At 41.1% G+C, this 16,774-nt stretch overlaps 1 protein-coding gene across 3 annotated transcripts in view; it reads right to left on the reverse strand.

Moving 5' to 3' along the window:
• QSER1 (glutamine and serine rich 1) overlaps positions 1–16,758 on the reverse strand; it is an 86,380-nt gene extending 69,622 nt beyond the window's left edge. For 2 of the 3 annotated variants that reach the window (XM_082343665.1, XM_082343663.1), the window contains exon 1: positions 16,287–16,757. In XM_082343665.1, the coding sequence (XP_082199791.1) occupies positions 16,287–16,468 (182 nt within the window). In that variant the 5' untranslated portion in view covers positions 16,469–16,757. Of the gene's footprint in view, positions 1–16,286 lie in introns of all 3 variants that reach the window. The other variant, XM_082343664.1, reaches the window with a different exon arrangement.
• Between the last annotated feature and the right edge of the window lie 16 nt (positions 16,759–16,774).

The raw sequence follows: 16,774 nt of genomic DNA on the forward strand, positions 1-16,774 counted from the left end.
AGAATTTTATGGTATGTAAATTAAATCTCAATAAAGCTGTTAATTAAAAAAAAGTGCCGGAGGAGTCAAAGGCCTGGAATCACTATCTCTAATGGGACCTCAGCAACTTACAGCTTCTTTGGGCCTTCATTTTTTTTTTTTTAAAGACTACCTCACAGCACAGGTAACTTCTATATACTGCATCACCTTGGCGCTTCAGGGGCCATTCGGGGTAGGTTCTGCAGGAGATCAGAAGGCAGAAGAGAGGAGCCTGAGTATTATTTGTCCATTCCCTCCCTGTATCACAACCATGGTTCCAGCCATGCTGCATCTCTACACAACTACAGTTCCTTCTGGGCTCCAATAACTGGTGCCCAGAAGTGGCCCTTCACAGGCCCAGAAGTGGCTTCACACTGCTGCTACTCACTCAGTGTCTCAGTATCTCTTTTTGGTTCCCTTAACTCTGCTCCCAACCATAATACTGAGCCCTTCACCAAAGTAACCGTAAATGGATCATCTAAGAGAAATTATGTTTCATGCAGGCCCCCAACTGACAATCAGTATAAAGGAGGTACAATTGGTATTTTGTACCAACAAGTTACTGTTAAATCAAGTATGATTTCTTGAGATAAGTAAATGTATTTTAATTTTATATACATCATTAATGATCTTTATAAAAAAAATCCTACTTCATTTTGTGTAAACAACACATTTAAGTTTATTAAACAGAAGGTGTTTTTGTTTTCACTAACAAGGTGAAATGAGTAGTATGGTATTTCCTGCCTACTGGAGCAGTAGAACATATTCAAAAACCAATCTACCAGTTCCAAACATTATCCACAACAAAGAGAGAGAGATTTTGGCATTTGTAACAGATGCCCAAGAAAGACAATGCCAAAGTCAAGGCTACTCAGAGTTTCCGTCTGTTGTTCTGTCAGAAAATAAATGAAATGTGTTGGTGATGTGGCATATGCTTGGCTATATGCATGATAACAAGAGTCTCCAAGACCTGGATTGGACACAATTCCAAAGTTCCATCTCATCTTCCTTTTTTATTTCTGTCATCACCTGTATTACTGACCTTTCCATTGAACAAAGAAAACATTTCAGGTCCAATTTTTCCCGACCTCACTATTTTTCTAGAACACTTTTCTTTTAAAAGAAATATGTCTGTCAAAGCAAATTATTTTGTGATTTGAACTGCTGCAGTAATGTATTAACTATCTGTAACGTCCAGACATTAACATTCATTTAACAGGTAGACAAAAATAGTCACGTGGGCCCTGGATGATTCTCTCTCATTTCAGGCTATGAAGAGATTATTGAAAATGAATTAATACATAGCTGGTTACTTCTTACAATACACAATAGAGTCCATATTTCCATGATTCAAATGTATAGGTGCTATGAAATATTTTAGTTTAGTTTCTTCAATGCATCTTATTGTTTGTGGCTTAGTCTTTCCCTTACCAAATTAAATTTCTTCCTTGTTTGAGAAACTAGTAGAGCTGAATTTTTAGTCATCACAATTTTGTTCACTAATATTAACATGGTCTAGGATTTCTGGCATTAAGGAAGGAAGTCTTTCTAAAGATATACACTTATCACAATAATTCACACTTGTGAATAGTTTTGTAGACAAACATTTATACATCTTTGGTTTAATATAAGAACTTAATAAATAACATTTTAGAATAAGGAAAAAGATTTTCAGGAGAATCAAAATCCAAAGCTTAATATTCATTTTGATACTCAATGTACTATTTCTTCTTTCCCTATAAATTTTTTAAAATTAATTTTTATTGGAGTATGGTTGCTTTACAATGTTGTGTTAGCTTTACAATGTTGTGTTAGCTTCCACTGCACAACAAAATGAATCAGCCATACACATATAGATATCCCCTTCCTTTTGGACTTCCCTCCCATTTACGTTACCACAGTGCACTAGGTGAGTTCCCTGTGCTATACAGCATGTTCCCATCAGTTGTCCATTTTATACATAGTATCAATAATGTGTATGTGTCAATCCCAGTCTCCCAATTCCTCCCACCCCACCCTTTTCCCCCTTGGTACCCATACATTTGTTCTCTACATCTGTGTCTCTATTTCTGCTTTGCAACTAAGATCATCTATACCATTTTTCTAGATTCCAAATAATATGCGTTATTATATGATATTTGCTTTTCTCTTTCTGACTAACTTTACTCTGTATGACACTCTCTAGGTCCATCCACGTCTCTACAAACGACCCAATTTCATTCCTTTTTATGGCTGAGTAATATTCCATTATATATCCCCTATAAACTTTTTAAAAAATTTTTTTGTTGGAGTATAGTTGATTTACAATGTTGTGTTAGTTTCAGGTGTTCCCTATAAATTTTAATAAAAATTAATCAGAAATCTTCCAGATGCTCAAAAGGCTTTCCTAAGGAAATTTCCAGAAATCTATAAGCCCATTAACCAAAGACTTATAATAAAACCACTAGTATTTTATACAATTGTAATTGTATTATATTATTCATACTATTTTAAGATTGACTTCAGGGACTTCCCTGGTGGCGCAGTGGTTAAGAATCCGCCTGCCAACGCAGGGAACACGGGTTTGAACCCTGGTCCAGGAAGATCCCACATGCCGCAGAGCAACTAAGCCCGTGCACCACAACTATTGAGCCTGCACTCTAGAGCCGGCGAGCCACAACTACTGAGCCCATGTGCCACAACTACTGAAGCCCGTGTGCATAGAGCCCGTGCTCTGCAACAAGAGAAGCCACTGCAATGAGAAGCCCACGCACCACAAAGAAGAGTAGCCCCCGCTCGCCGCAACTAGAGAAAGCCTGCCCCAGCAACAAAAACCCAACACAGGCAAAAAATAAAGAAATGTATTAAAAAAAATTAATTATATATATATTTTAAAAAAAGACTGACTTCAGATACCAAAGCAGGTAGAATATTTGTAGATTGCCTTAAAATATCCTACATGTTGTGGTTATGTTAAAAAAATTTTTAAAGCCTTTATCTTTCAGAGACATACTATGGTTGAAAGAGGCACATACATGGCATGAAATCTGCTTTGAAATAAAACAAAGCAAATACAAAGTAGGGAGACAAAGCTGGTAGGGACATATATGAAACAAGACTGACCATGTGCTGAAACTGTCGAAGCTGGCTAATGGATACATAGGGATTCATTATACCAGTACTCTCTAAATGTGTTTGTTTTGAAATTTCCCATAATAAAAATGTTGCTGTTGTTTATAGTAGAGAAAATCAACTTCTAAGTGGCTAATTCGTGTTCTAGATTTGTTGTTGGTCCACAACAAAGGTTAATGCAGAGGAAGAAATTATAATGAACATTAGAGAAAAGGTATATATTTTGAAACAACAGTTAAAGAAGATTTCATAAAATGTTATTCAAGTGCCATAATTTACAAGCTGAAGTACCTTAAAATTTCTTAATAAACATGTCCATTAAGCGTGAATAACAGACATACTCATTCCAAAGTATATTTTAGGAGGAGGATGCTAAAATGTCCATAAAAAGGTGCACAATACATAAATGTTAATTAGCTGGTATACTACATTAGCTGTTAATAGCAAGTTTGGAACCATCATCTTCTATGCCATATTAAAAATACGGGAAGTTAAAGAGGATCATATTCAGCCCAAACTTGATCTTGTTAAAAATGAAAAAATACAAAGATATTAACTAACAGCAAAAGACCCTCTCTAGTTTTTGTTTTTTGTATAGCCACAGTTCTACTTAAATCCCATCCTTCCAAATGGCTCACTTTTATTTTGGCACTATACCACTAGACCTTTTGTGGCTCTGGCCAAATCAAACTCTGACTTCAATAGTTTACTGTTTAAGTGGGGATAGTATCAGCTGTTTTTACCAGATTAATATTCATTTTTGCAGTTTGCTCAATATGAGATATGTTTTAAAATGTTAAGCCATCTTTTTAAGCAGATCCAAGCAAAAGTACTTTAGCTTATCCACATTTTTGTGTTTGCCAAGCTTCATTGGGTCAGACAAATCTGGTCTCAAGTTATTTAAATAAGATCAGTGATCACACAGTAATGAGAATGATGGCATTAAATCATATGAAAATTTCCTTATTTTATGTTTAGTTATATCCCATAAATGCCTACAGGCTTACCAACATAGGTTAGGCTACATGGTCAGGATCCCTAAAGAACCTTAAACTTATGGAGGGCAAATTTAAACTCTGAAATATTAGATAATAAGTCAAAGCAGAATATACTCTAGTATTAAATATATTCTTTATTAAAATCAATATCTATTGAAGACTATTATGTGACATATATTGGGGAGGGGGAAGGTGGGAGGGGAGGACTAAGCAGCTCAAGTTAGATTGTTAAGAAACATCCAAGGGTTAATGGACAGGGACCGACAATAAACAAGAATAAAGAAATATTTAATATCAAGGACTGATAAGTGCTATGAAGAAACGTAAAGCAGGGTACTAGGCAACACAGTGATAAAGCAGGGTATTGATGGGGGCAGGGGTACTAAGGAGAGGCCTCTCTAACAATGTGACATTTTGAACTGAACGCAGTGAGGAAGAAAGCCATGTAGATAATCAGAGGGAAGAGTGGTCCTAGTAGAGGAAATAGCTCAAAGACCCCGAGATAAGAGCATTCCCGCTGCTGTTCAAGAAACAATGGAAAAATGGCATGTTTCACTCAGAGATAAAAGAGACAGAGGGCAAGGGAGAATCTGTGGTCATGATTCTAGAAAAAAATGAAAGAAAAATGAGTGGATATGCTAAAACCAGGTCCATGTCCTCCCATTTACCTCTTCACATTATATAATATCTTCACACATTTTCTAACACAGCTGGCACAATGATTAACAAATACTTACTACTGATCAAAAAGAAAAACTGATTGCAAAAAGGCCCAGGCTGGAAAAGGCCTAGCTAGATTGGCCCAAGTGAAAATTCAGAAACTGTGTGTTGGCAGCAGCCTGGTAACAAGTTATCTAGCATGTTCCTAAAATTTAAAACCGCAGTAGCAGCAACAAAGCATAAACAGTTAACAAAGAAATAAGATTTTTTGTAAGCAAGTTTAGCAAAAGAGCAGGCAATATGTTTTTAAACAAAACCTGCAGTCTCATTTGAATCACTGGAAAAAAAAATACTCTTATTGAAGATTACCACCATCAAATCTTTGTTCAAATATCACTATTTCAATTAGCCTGCTATTTAAATCTACAATGCCTCCCCCATCCACCTTCCATTCTTTGTAACCCTGAGTTTTCTCATATCACCTACCAACATACTAGATAATTCACAAAGTTATGTTTATTATTTATCATCTGTCTCACTCCACATACCCAGTTTAAATTCCACCAGGGCAGAGATCTTGGTTTTGTTCGCTGATGTATTCCAAGCTCCCAAAGCAGTGTTTAATACATGAGAGGTGCTCAGTAAACATCTCTAAAACTCCCATACCTTATGGCAACCATTCAAACTGGTGTAAGCCCATGTTCCCAAGTTTTCTCCAAAAACTTTTGGTCAAAGTATGCTCTGGGAAAATAATTCTGATTTTTAAAGTAACTGAGAAAGTACAACCTTCCAGCACAAACATTAACACCCAAGAGACCCAACATTTTTTCCCCCCCAACACCCTTCTGAAAAGTTTCCCATCACGAATGACTTTGACTTTTTTCATCTGCCAATTCTACTTCATTCTAAATCCCCACAGCCAAAAGTTTTCCCCGAGAGCCAGGACACCTTGACTAACAACTTCAGTCTCTGAAGTCACACTTCATGGGCAAATCCTGCCTCTGCCACTGACTAGCAGTGACCTTGAACACGTAAGAGCTCTCTGTTTCAGTTTCCTTGTCTGTGAACTGGCTAACAACACTACCCATCTCACAGAGTTGTGAGAATTAAATGAGATAACGCATATAATATTAGACCAGTGCCTGGCACATGGTAGGCATTCAGGATCTGCTAGTTATCACTAACAGCTAAGGCTCAGGTCTCAGTCCTCTACCCTTCCTTCCCAGAAACCTTAACCTCTGAGATTCCACTGTTGTCTCTATACAAATGTCTATTCAGACTCCCTAAATTCACCTTTCTGGTCTTGTCGGCTGAGGACAAATATTTCAAAGAATATACAAGTGTTATAAAAGAAAACTTGGTAGGGCTACTTAAACTTGGCAGTAAGGAAAGACCTTTATGAAGAGATGATTTTTAAGCAGAGATAATAATGGCAAAAAGAGACTGATAAGATGACAAACAGCATTAGCATCACCTAAGAACTAGTTAGAAATGCAAATTATTGGGCTCTGCCTCAGACCTACTAGTTCAGAAACTCTGGAGTTAGACCCAGCAACCTGTGTTTCAACAAGCCTGCTGGGTGATTCTGAAGGACTCTTAAATTTGACAACCACTGATCTAGGGTTAGATTGTGTCAGAGAAGGGAATTACCAGACTTGCTTTAGCCTTAGGACATCTGCACGTGCTCTTTCCTCACATTTCAGGGAAATGCTACTTCTTCAAGCAGGAAATTTTCTTGTTTGTCTACTTTCTGACTCCCACTCCCCGCAAGAAAGTAAACTCCACAACAACAGATGTTGTCTATCTTAATTACCATCGAATCCCCAATGCCTAGAAGAGGTACATGGAATATCTGTTGACCAAAATGAATGAACATTTTAGGTATTTTTCTTCACTGCATCATTCTCCAGTCACCAGAAAAAGGTCAACAGTATTTCCCTTTTTCTTACTTTTTAACATGTACCCTTGTCAACAATCTCAGGCAATTTGATCTTTAATGTCTCTCACATCCATTCCTTCCTTTCTATATACCACCAGTCTCCTATCCCCTCTGTGATGATTAATTTTACGTGTCACCTTGATTGGCCATGGGAAGCCCAGATTAACCACTGTTTCTGGGTGTGTCTGTGAGAGTGTTTCTGGATGAGTTAGCATTTGAATCAGTGAAGTCAGTAAAATAGACTGCCCTCCCCAGTGTGGGCCAGCATCATCCAATCCATGAAGGGGCTGGAGGAATCTGTCCTCTTTTGCCTGTCTCTCAGTTTGAGCTGGGACACCTCATCTCATTTTCTCCCACCCCTGGACTAGGATTTACATCATGAGCTCCCCTGGTTCTCAAGTCTTAGAACTCAGACTGAATTACACCACAGGCTTCCCTGGTTTCAAGGCTGCAGAGAGCAGACATATTTATATTATATATCCCCTATTGGTTGTGCTTCTCTGGAGAACCCTGATACCATCTCCCTCCTGTCTGGTCTGATGAATTGCCTCTCATTTGGTGTCCTGTTTTCTACCTCTGCCAATTTTAATCCATTCTGTACTTGACTGCCAAATTAATCTTATTAAAACACTTTTCTTGCTAATATCATCATCGTTGTCATCATCATCATCATCATTCTTCTCAAAAACCTGAATTTCAAAGCTCCCTACTAGGCTGTAGAGACTGAACTCCATGTCCTGTCATCAAAAGCCCTCCAGGGGCTTCCCTGGTGGCGCAGTGGTTAAGAATCCGCCTGCCAATGCAGGGGACATGGGTTCAAGCCCTGGTCCCGGAAGATCCCACATGCTGTGGAGCAACTAAGCCTGTGCGCCGCAACTACTGAGCCTGCGCTCTAGAGCCTGCGAGCCACAACTACTGAAGCCGGCGAGCCTAGAGCCCGTGCTCTGCAACAAGAGAAGCTACCCAATGAGAAGCTTACGCACCGCAACGAAGAGTAGCCCCTGCTCGCTGCAACTAGAGAAAGCCTGCGCTCAGCAACAAAGATTCAATGCAGCCAAAAGTAAATAAATTAAATAAATTTTTTTTAAAAAGCCCTCCAAAATTTAGTACTGGTACACTGTGCAAGAATATTACTCTGGTGACCTCCCCAATGAAACACACCTTTGTGTAGTCTCCCTCCCATAACTCTTCACCAGGCCCAAGACTGCTTTGACCAGCAGACTGCGACAGAAGTGATGCTGTGCCAGTTCAAGCACCAGCCCTAACTAGTCCAGCAGACTCCACTTCCTCCCTCTTTGGAACACCTGCTGTTGGAAGCTCCCTCTTTCTGCGAATACTTTATTCCATTTACTCAACGTTAACAATAATTCAGATCAGTTTGTATGCAATACACCTGAAAAATGCTTCCTTGATCCCCTTGAATTCGATTATAATTTTTCCTTTGAAGCCCCCGAACATTTTCATACTTCTTAAAAAAAAACAAATAGGGCTTCCCTGGTGGCGCAGTGGTTGAGAATCTGCCTGCTAATGCAGGGGACACGGGTTCGAGCCCTGGTCTGGGAAGATCCCACATGCTGCGGAGCAACTAGGCCCGTGAGCCACAACTACTGAGCCTGCGCGTCTGGAGCCTGTGCTCCGCAACAAGAGAGGCCACGATAGTGAGAGGCCCGCGCACCGCAATGAAGAGTGGCCCCCGCTTGCCGTAACTAGAGAAAGCCCTCGCACAGAAATGAAGACCCAACACAGCCAAAAATAAAAATAAATTAATTAAAAAAACAAATATTCTGCCTAGTACTATAGTTATTTCATTCATTCACTGAATGTTTAACGGGCACTTACAACGTGCCAGACATTGTTCTAAGTGCTGACAATATCACTAGTATTCTATTTTTTTAAATCAATTAATTAATTAATTTATTTAAATTTTTGGCTGCATTGGGTCTTCATTGCTGCGCGCCGGCTTTCTCTAGTTGCAACGAGCGGGGGCTACTCTTAATTGCGGTGCGCGGGCTTCTCATTGCAGTGGCTTCTCTTATTGCGGAGCACGGGCGCTAGGCGCGCAGGCTTCAGTAGTTGTGGCTTGTGGGCTCTAGAGCACAGGCTCAGTAGTTGTGGCATGAGGGCTCAGCTGCTCCGCGGCATATGGGATCTTCCGGGACCAGGGCTCGAACCCGTGTCCCCTGCATTGGCAGGTGGATTCTTAACCACTGCGCCACCAGGGAAGTCCCAATACTGCTAATAGTCTATACGCTATTCTATATGCTAGACACCATTCTAAACACTTTTCTGTGTTCTCATTTAATCTTCAAAAAAGCTTCCTCCTTTCACACAGGGAACTTCAGGCACAGGGAAATTAAGAAACTTGTTTAAGATCATACTGCAAATGTTGGAGTCAAAATATAAACCCCCCCAAATTCTGACTTCAGAGCTTATGCTATCAACCATTTCTCTAAACTGCCTTCTACAGATATGAACAAGACAGCTTCCTGTTCTCATGGAACATGCATTCTACTAGTGGTGGTTAGTGGTATGGGGAAAGGGTAGTGATAAATGATACATATAAATCCATAAAATTACTTCAGAGAGTGATAATGCTATGAAGAAAATAAAACTCTGTGCTGTAATACAGTGACGAGAAGTTACTCTAGATAGGGCAGCCAGAGAAGGCCTTGCTGAGGAGGTAACATGTGGGAGAAGATCTAAATGTCCAGAAGAAGCAGCAAAGCAAAGACCTGTAAAGGAAGTTCAGATAAAAAGAACAACTAGTGCAAAATTCCTAAGACACAAATAATCTTAGCATGTTTCAGGAACAGAAATAAGGCCCATGTGGCTAAAGGATGGTGGTGGGAGCGGAATGATGAGGTTGGAGAATTAGCCAAGGCCTTGTAGGCCACGATAAGGACTTTGTATTTTCCTCTGAGTAACACTAGCAGGTTTTAAGGAGGGTAATGACATTACCTGATTTATATTTTGAAATGTTAACTCTGGCTGTTGCATGTTTAATAAACTCTAGAAAGGCTAAAGTAGAAACAAGGAAAGCAAGAAACAAGGAGGCAACTGCAATTGTCCATGTGGGAAATTATATATATGGAGATCAAACCAACAGGATTTACTGAGGGAGTGGATATGAGAGGAAAGAAATGAATCATAGATGGCTCCAAACTCTTAGGCATGAGCTACAAAGTAAACGGTAGTATTATTTACTGAGGTAGGGAAGATTAAAGGAGGACTTGGTTGGGGGGTTAGGGTGATAATCATGTTTTGGACATATTATGTTTGAAATACTTATTCAATATCCAAATGCAGATGACAGGAAGATACCTAGAGATGACTCTAGAGATATAAATTTGAAAATCTTTTAATATATATGGCAACTCACCGAGGGTGAGTTGAAAGAGAAGAAAAAGGATGGAGGTCCAAGTGTCGCTTGTTGAAGGGCACTCCAACATTTAGAAGCCAAGTAGAGAGGCAGCAAGTATATCATCCTGTCACCCTTCTGGATTACAAGTTTTGTTGTTGTTGTTGTTGTTGTTGTTGTTTTTTTAAAGATTGATTGATTGATTGATCGTTATGTTGGGTCTTTGTTTCTGTGCTAGGGCTTTCTCTAGTTGCAGCAAGCAGGGGCCACTCTTCATCGCGGTGCGTGGGCCTCTCACCATCGCGGCCTCTCTTGTTGCGGAGCACAGGCTCCAGACGCGCAGGCTCAGTAGTTGTGGCTCACGGGCCTAGTTGCTCCGCAGCATGTGGGATCTTCCCAGACCAGGGCTCGAACCCGTGTCCCTTGCACCAGCAGGCAGACTCTCAACCACTGCACCACCAGGGAAGCCCCTGTTGTTGTTTTTTTAATTGAGGTATAGTTGATGTACAATATTATATTATACCTATATGTTACAGGTGTATAATATAGTGATTCACAATTTTTAAAGGTTACATTCCATCTATTGGATCACAAGTTCTTTCAGAGGCAGGACAGTGTCTCCTTCATCTTTATGGTACCCTGGAGAACTTAGCTTAGTAACAGAAACTCAGAGATGCTCAGTACATTCTAATGAGTGAATGAATGTTTGCCATTTGATTTCTCAAGCTTTCACTGAAGAAATATAATACTTGATAAAGGCAACAGTGCCTTGCATATAGCGGACACTCAAATATTTGTTTAATGAATGAAAGAAAAATCCTGGACTGTGTTTTGCTATACACATTTTAGTACTCAAATTGTCCCAGAGAGCATGGCAAGGAAAGGTAGCAAGCAAGCAGCAGCCTACATCTCCATACTTCCAACCAATGACAATCACAAATGCCCTAAACCCTTCATCCTGGTCCCTACTACAGGGTAGCGGGGGAAGATGGGGAATGGTACTAGAGACTGCAGCAAGGAAAAGAAGGGCTTTCAATTCCTACACTAAAGCAGAGTTCTGGCTTTCATGTCATAAGTATGTATTAAGCACCTATTATGTGCCAGACACTAGAGTAAGTACCAGGTATACAGCAGCAGGCAAAACAGATAGTGTCCTTCAAAGAACTTCCATTCTAAAGAGGAAGGTATCTATTACATACATAGCATATAGGTATGTAGTTATATTTCTAAGAATTTTGTGGAAGCACAGTAAACATATACCATTACTCAAAATAACAGGGGGCCGAGAGTGGAAGGCAGGAGGTTTCTAACATGAAATACCTTAAGAAGTCAGGTTGGGAGGTAGGGAAGGGGTGAGAATTAGTTAGGTGGAGGTAACAGCATGTATCAGGGTTTTAAGGTAGAAAGGAATTTAGGATGATTCAAGGAATTTTAGACTGGCCAGTAAATGCAGGGCCATGCACAGCACATTCCAGATTTTTAAAAACTTGACCTTAAGGTGTAGGAGTAGCAATGGAAAGGTTTCAAGCAAAGAAGCAACACTATCAAACTGGCAGATTTGTGTTTTTAAAAATCACTCTGAATGCTATGAAGAGAATGAATTGAAGGGGGGGAGGAAGAGGGAGGGACTGGGAATTTAGGGTTGGTAGATGCAAAATATTACATTTAGAATGGATAAACAATAAGGTCCTACTGTAAAGCACAGGGAACTATATCCAATCCATATTTTAAAAAAGAATATATATATATGTGTGTGTGTGTGTAGAACTGAGTGACCTTGCTGTACAGCAGAGATTGCCACAACTTTGTAAATCAACTCGACTTCAATCAAAAAATAAAGAATAAAAAAATAAAACAATGAATTGAAGGAAGGAAAGAAAAGGTTTAAGATTACTTAGTTATCCAAGTGAAAAATAATGGCTTGGATCAGGGTGGAGCAGTAGAAACAGACAGTAGACAATTTCAAGATATATTTAAGAGATAAAAAAAAAAATAGCAAGGCTTGGTGACTGAGCACACACAACTCTCAGGTTCTGGCCTGAGCAGCTAGGTGGACAGAGGTGTGACTTACTGAGAAAGGATTCACTAGACAAGCAGAGGTGGGTGGATGGGGAAAGCATGAGCATCACTAATGATTCTCGCTATACACCCAAGTAAAAGCTCAAAGAGGTAGATGGATATGCGATTAGGTGCTCAGAAGAGGTCTGGGCTTTAGACACATATATGGGCATCTCCAGAGATGGTATTTAAAGTAACGGGCATGGATATGATATCCTCAGGAGAAAGCACAGAATGGACAAGAAATCCTATCAATCCCAACCCCCAGGAAACAACATGTGGAGATTAGAAGAGTATGAACTAGTGAAGAACAGGAAAAAGCAGTGGGCCAGAAGGGAGGAAAACCAGAATATACAGTGGTATGGAAGTGAAAGGAAGCATGTTTCAATTAGGAAAACAAACGGACAATGGTGATAAAGAACACTGAAATAAGGATATTAATGACGGTTAGGTTTCCAGGCCAGTTACAAAAGGTCATTAACACATTACATAGGTAGATTACAGCATTAGACTATCTTACCATGACGCAGTGCAGTACAGTAATGAAGCATGCAGGCTTTAGATCCACAATGCCCAGGTTTAAATCCCAGCTCCACTACTAACTTGCTATGTGGGTCTAAGTTTATTAATGTCACTATGCCTCAGTTTCCAATTCTTAAAAGAGAAGGTAAAAATAATACCTACCTTAAAAGACTATTGTGAGGATTAAATAAACTAGTGTGGGTGTTTATCACTTAAAACAGTAGCCAGCACAAATAAGTTGTCAGTTTATGATAGCTACTATTACTTACAACATTGTTTTTATGGGAAAATACTTTCTGAACAACAGAAGTTTATAACCTTTCACTAATTTGGGATTGTCTCTACTCCTTATAAATTGTGATCTTACAGGTCTCATTACAAAAGCCTTGAGGGAAACGTTAGATTTAAAACTTACTCAAAAAGTCCTCAATATAGTGGCTGACCATTTTTAGAGAAGCTAATCATTGTTTTCTTTTACGGAAGGGTACCTCTCACACTCACTGCACATTCATACTATAATCAGAAGGAACTTATATATTAAGAAATTCTAAAAATTGGTGGCAAAAAAAAAAAAGGCTGTTTCAAGTCAAAAAGGCAAAAAACAAATATAATTCTATTTTAAAACAAAATATTTCCATTTAGTCACTTTCTGGTGTGACTAAACACAACATCTATCATCACCATGATGAAACAGTCTGTCTCTTCCTGTTCTGTACAAGATATAAATGTCAGGGAGAGAAAAGGCGCAGGTCTGTAGCTTCCTGATGATCATCTTATTTCCAAAAGCATGGAAAGGTATTTATAGTATCCAAACTAGCGCCACAAAGAGTATTTCCAACCACATGGTGATAGGCAAAGGTATGCTCATTTGGTCCCTGAAACTGAGAAGATCCCAAATAAATGAAGATTTATCAATATATGACCAGGTCCTATCTCTGAACTTCCCATATACGTACCAAGCACTATTTTAGAAACATTCAGAAATCTCTCTGTACACTCTATTTAAGGTATCAATAAAATGCTTGAGTTTTCCCATTAGCGCTTTATTTTTCAATTGTTAAAACAATGGAAATACCTAATATCTTATGGAGCTGTTATACCAAAAAATTGTTTACTACGCTGTTTCCTATCAACTGATGAAAATGTTTCATTTCAGGACCAAGTAAAGACATAAGGTAGGATGTAAGATCCCATGTCAGTAACAACTGAATGTCATTACCATCTGTTAGCTTCTGAATATGTTACTGGAAACAAGGTGACAGGCTAACTCCTTATGGATAAGTTTCCATACTACATCATCACAACTAGTATTCATTTCCACCTTCAAGAAAAACTGCCAAAAGGGGGAACAAAAATATTCAACTGATACACGAATTATGAAACAGCTTTTTAAAATGTTACAAAAATATGAATAGGCTCCTGAAAGCACAGAATACTTAAAGGGCATATTTCAGATTCAGTATTTTTTATAGAACTGAAATGAGCGAGCACATCACAGTTTGAGGAATAAAATGAGGTACAATTAAGAAGTGTGTGTAGCCCTGTACAGATGGCCTGATCCTAACACAAGATGTTAACAAAGCAAGTTGATGGGGGAGGGGGAAAGCCTGCATTTTCTATGCTATAATTTAGCTAACTCCACCCCCAAAATAAATTTTAAGAGGGGAGGGGCTTAGCATTTAAGAATCAGTAATTTCCAATAAACAGAAAATAAATCCCTTTTAGATTATGTGTTCCAAATAAATCTACTTACTGTTTTCAAATGTGTTTGGGAAGTCATTCTTTGTTACTTTGATAAATAACATTTGGAAAATATGACAAGTAGATTTTAGTTTCTTGACTCAGAAGTATTCTGCTAAAAGAAATAACAGAAATAACTAGATAGCATTTGTTTCATGTACCTAATAAAACAGTTGTCATTTAAAACATAAAATACGCTGCACAAATACCTATCACTGCTGTTCCCTGAAGAGAAAGTAATTTTAATTTGTAAATTATGGTATTTGATGAAAGATACTTGAAAAATGATAGTCAAATTACCACCAAAAAAAACCACAAAAAAACAAAAAAAGGGAAAAGTGCCATACATTTTTCATAAAACTCCTTAATATGTCTTAACTGTATATAATACAAAGTTATGACTATTTCTGAAAAGTCTCAGCATTTAATTATTTAGCTCCAAATTGGCACATCACATTATTATTTTTTTAACCCCATCTCTTTTAAACAAAGGACCTAAAATTTTCTAAGAAAGCGTACTTCCCTTTTCTTGAACAAATTTTTTCTCATTCTCTCACAATCACCCCAAGGTACTATCTAAGACAAAGACCAGCTACTCTTCGCACATATTTTCCAAATCATGAACGTGGAACTTTTATGAAAACAAAGAAGATAACCTAGAATACTGTAATATATAAAGTAAAAAAAAAAAAAAAAAAGTTCACTTCTGTTGTGACAATAATAAAGAAATCTGATGAGATCATAAAACCACGAAGCTTCCTGTTGGTAGCTGAGGATGAAGTCATTAGCAACCCAGGATTCCCTGGTCCTTGTAATCAGAAGCTGCACCTACCAGATTCTTCATTGTTCGGCAGAGGTGTCTTTAAAACACCCCGCTCCCGAATGGTCCAAACCAAACCACGCCTTCCAGTTATCATTCAAATGGACCGTTTCACGTTTCACAGTGTGGCACTACTACACGTTTCCCGCGAGCTTAAATATCTAGTAAGAGTCAACATTTTAGATTCCCTTGGTCATGCTGGAGCAAAGATGAACTCTTGAACCCCACGCTACATAATGAACCGGGGCTTCAGAAACCGAGATGGAGAAGCATGCTTCTGTTCTTCAACCTTTATGGCCTTCACCGACCGCCCCTCACCTCCAATTTCTTCCCAACTTTAGTCACCCCAAGGCAAAGAGAGATTCCATACTTCCTGCTGTTGTTAAAAGAGGAGGACACCCAAGAGTAACTTTGAACGCGTATACGAGAAATAGCTTCATCTTGGCCACCACTGCAAACATATGTCACCCAGCCACGGCGCAGCGTTCGCGCCCCAACGGGCCCCCTCCTAGGGCCCACGCCCCCCGGGTTCTCCCGCAGCACAGCCCTCCCGGGTCCCCCAATGTCAGGGACGCGGCTCCGCGCCTCTTCCTCTCCCGCCTCCCCCACCCTCACACTCAACGCCGGGGCCCCCAAGACCACATTGTCGGTTCCAATACAATGGAATGTCACTGCCCCGAACCCCTCGGCGCCCCCCTCGTACCCCCGGAACCAGTCCCGAGTCTCCCTGATCGCCGAGTTCAGCCACGAACCCAAACTTCACCATGTGAGAGCCCGGACCCGGGAGGTGACGGGGACCCACGACTCCCGCCCAACCCTCCCTTTTACCCACGGTCCCCGACCAGCCCTGGCTGCGAGTCCCGCACTGGGCGCCCGCACCCACCCCGAGACCACCCCACAGGAGTCATGAGCTGTCTCTCCCGGCCAGGGCTAGGGCGAGGAGACGAGCGGAGGGCTCCCAGCCGGCCCGGACCCCTGGGCGGGGCTGCACAGGGGCGAAGGCCCCAAACGCATCCCTGGCCTTTCCTGGCTCACCACGACCCCGCCGCCCACCCTCCCTACCTGGCCTTGAGGCTGGGGCTGCTGCCGCTGCTGCAGCTGCTGCTGGAGGCGGCGGCCGCGGCTCGGGGTTCGTAGGCCCAGGCGGGGGCGGGGGGTTGTGCGGTGGCGTTGGCGGGGGCGACGGGGGGTGCGGACGGCGGCGGCGGGTCGGCGAAGCCGGAGGTCGCGTAGTTCCTGTCCATCGTGGGGGTTGCGTAGGGAGGGCGGGCAGCAGCGGGGGCTCCTCTAGGGCCCAGCGAGAGGGGGGCGGGAGGGGAGGGAGGGGGCGGGGGGAGGAAGAGGAGGAGGAGGAGGCGGCGGCGGCGGCGAAGGGAGCTGGCCCCCTCACATGGCCCCGGCGGGCGGACGGGCGAAGGGCGCGCTGGCCGGTCTGTGTCGGGGGAACCCGGGCCGCGGTGCGCGGCGAGGCCCCAGCTGGGCGTCAGGGAAGCGGCGGCATCCGCGGCCAGGACTCACGGCGGCAGCGGCGGCGGCGGTCGCTGCGCCCC

This window comes from Balaenoptera borealis, assembly GCF_965194805.1.
Source record: "Balaenoptera borealis genome assembly, chromosome: 11".
NCBI lineage: Eukaryota > Metazoa > Chordata > Mammalia > Artiodactyla > Balaenopteridae > Balaenoptera > Balaenoptera borealis.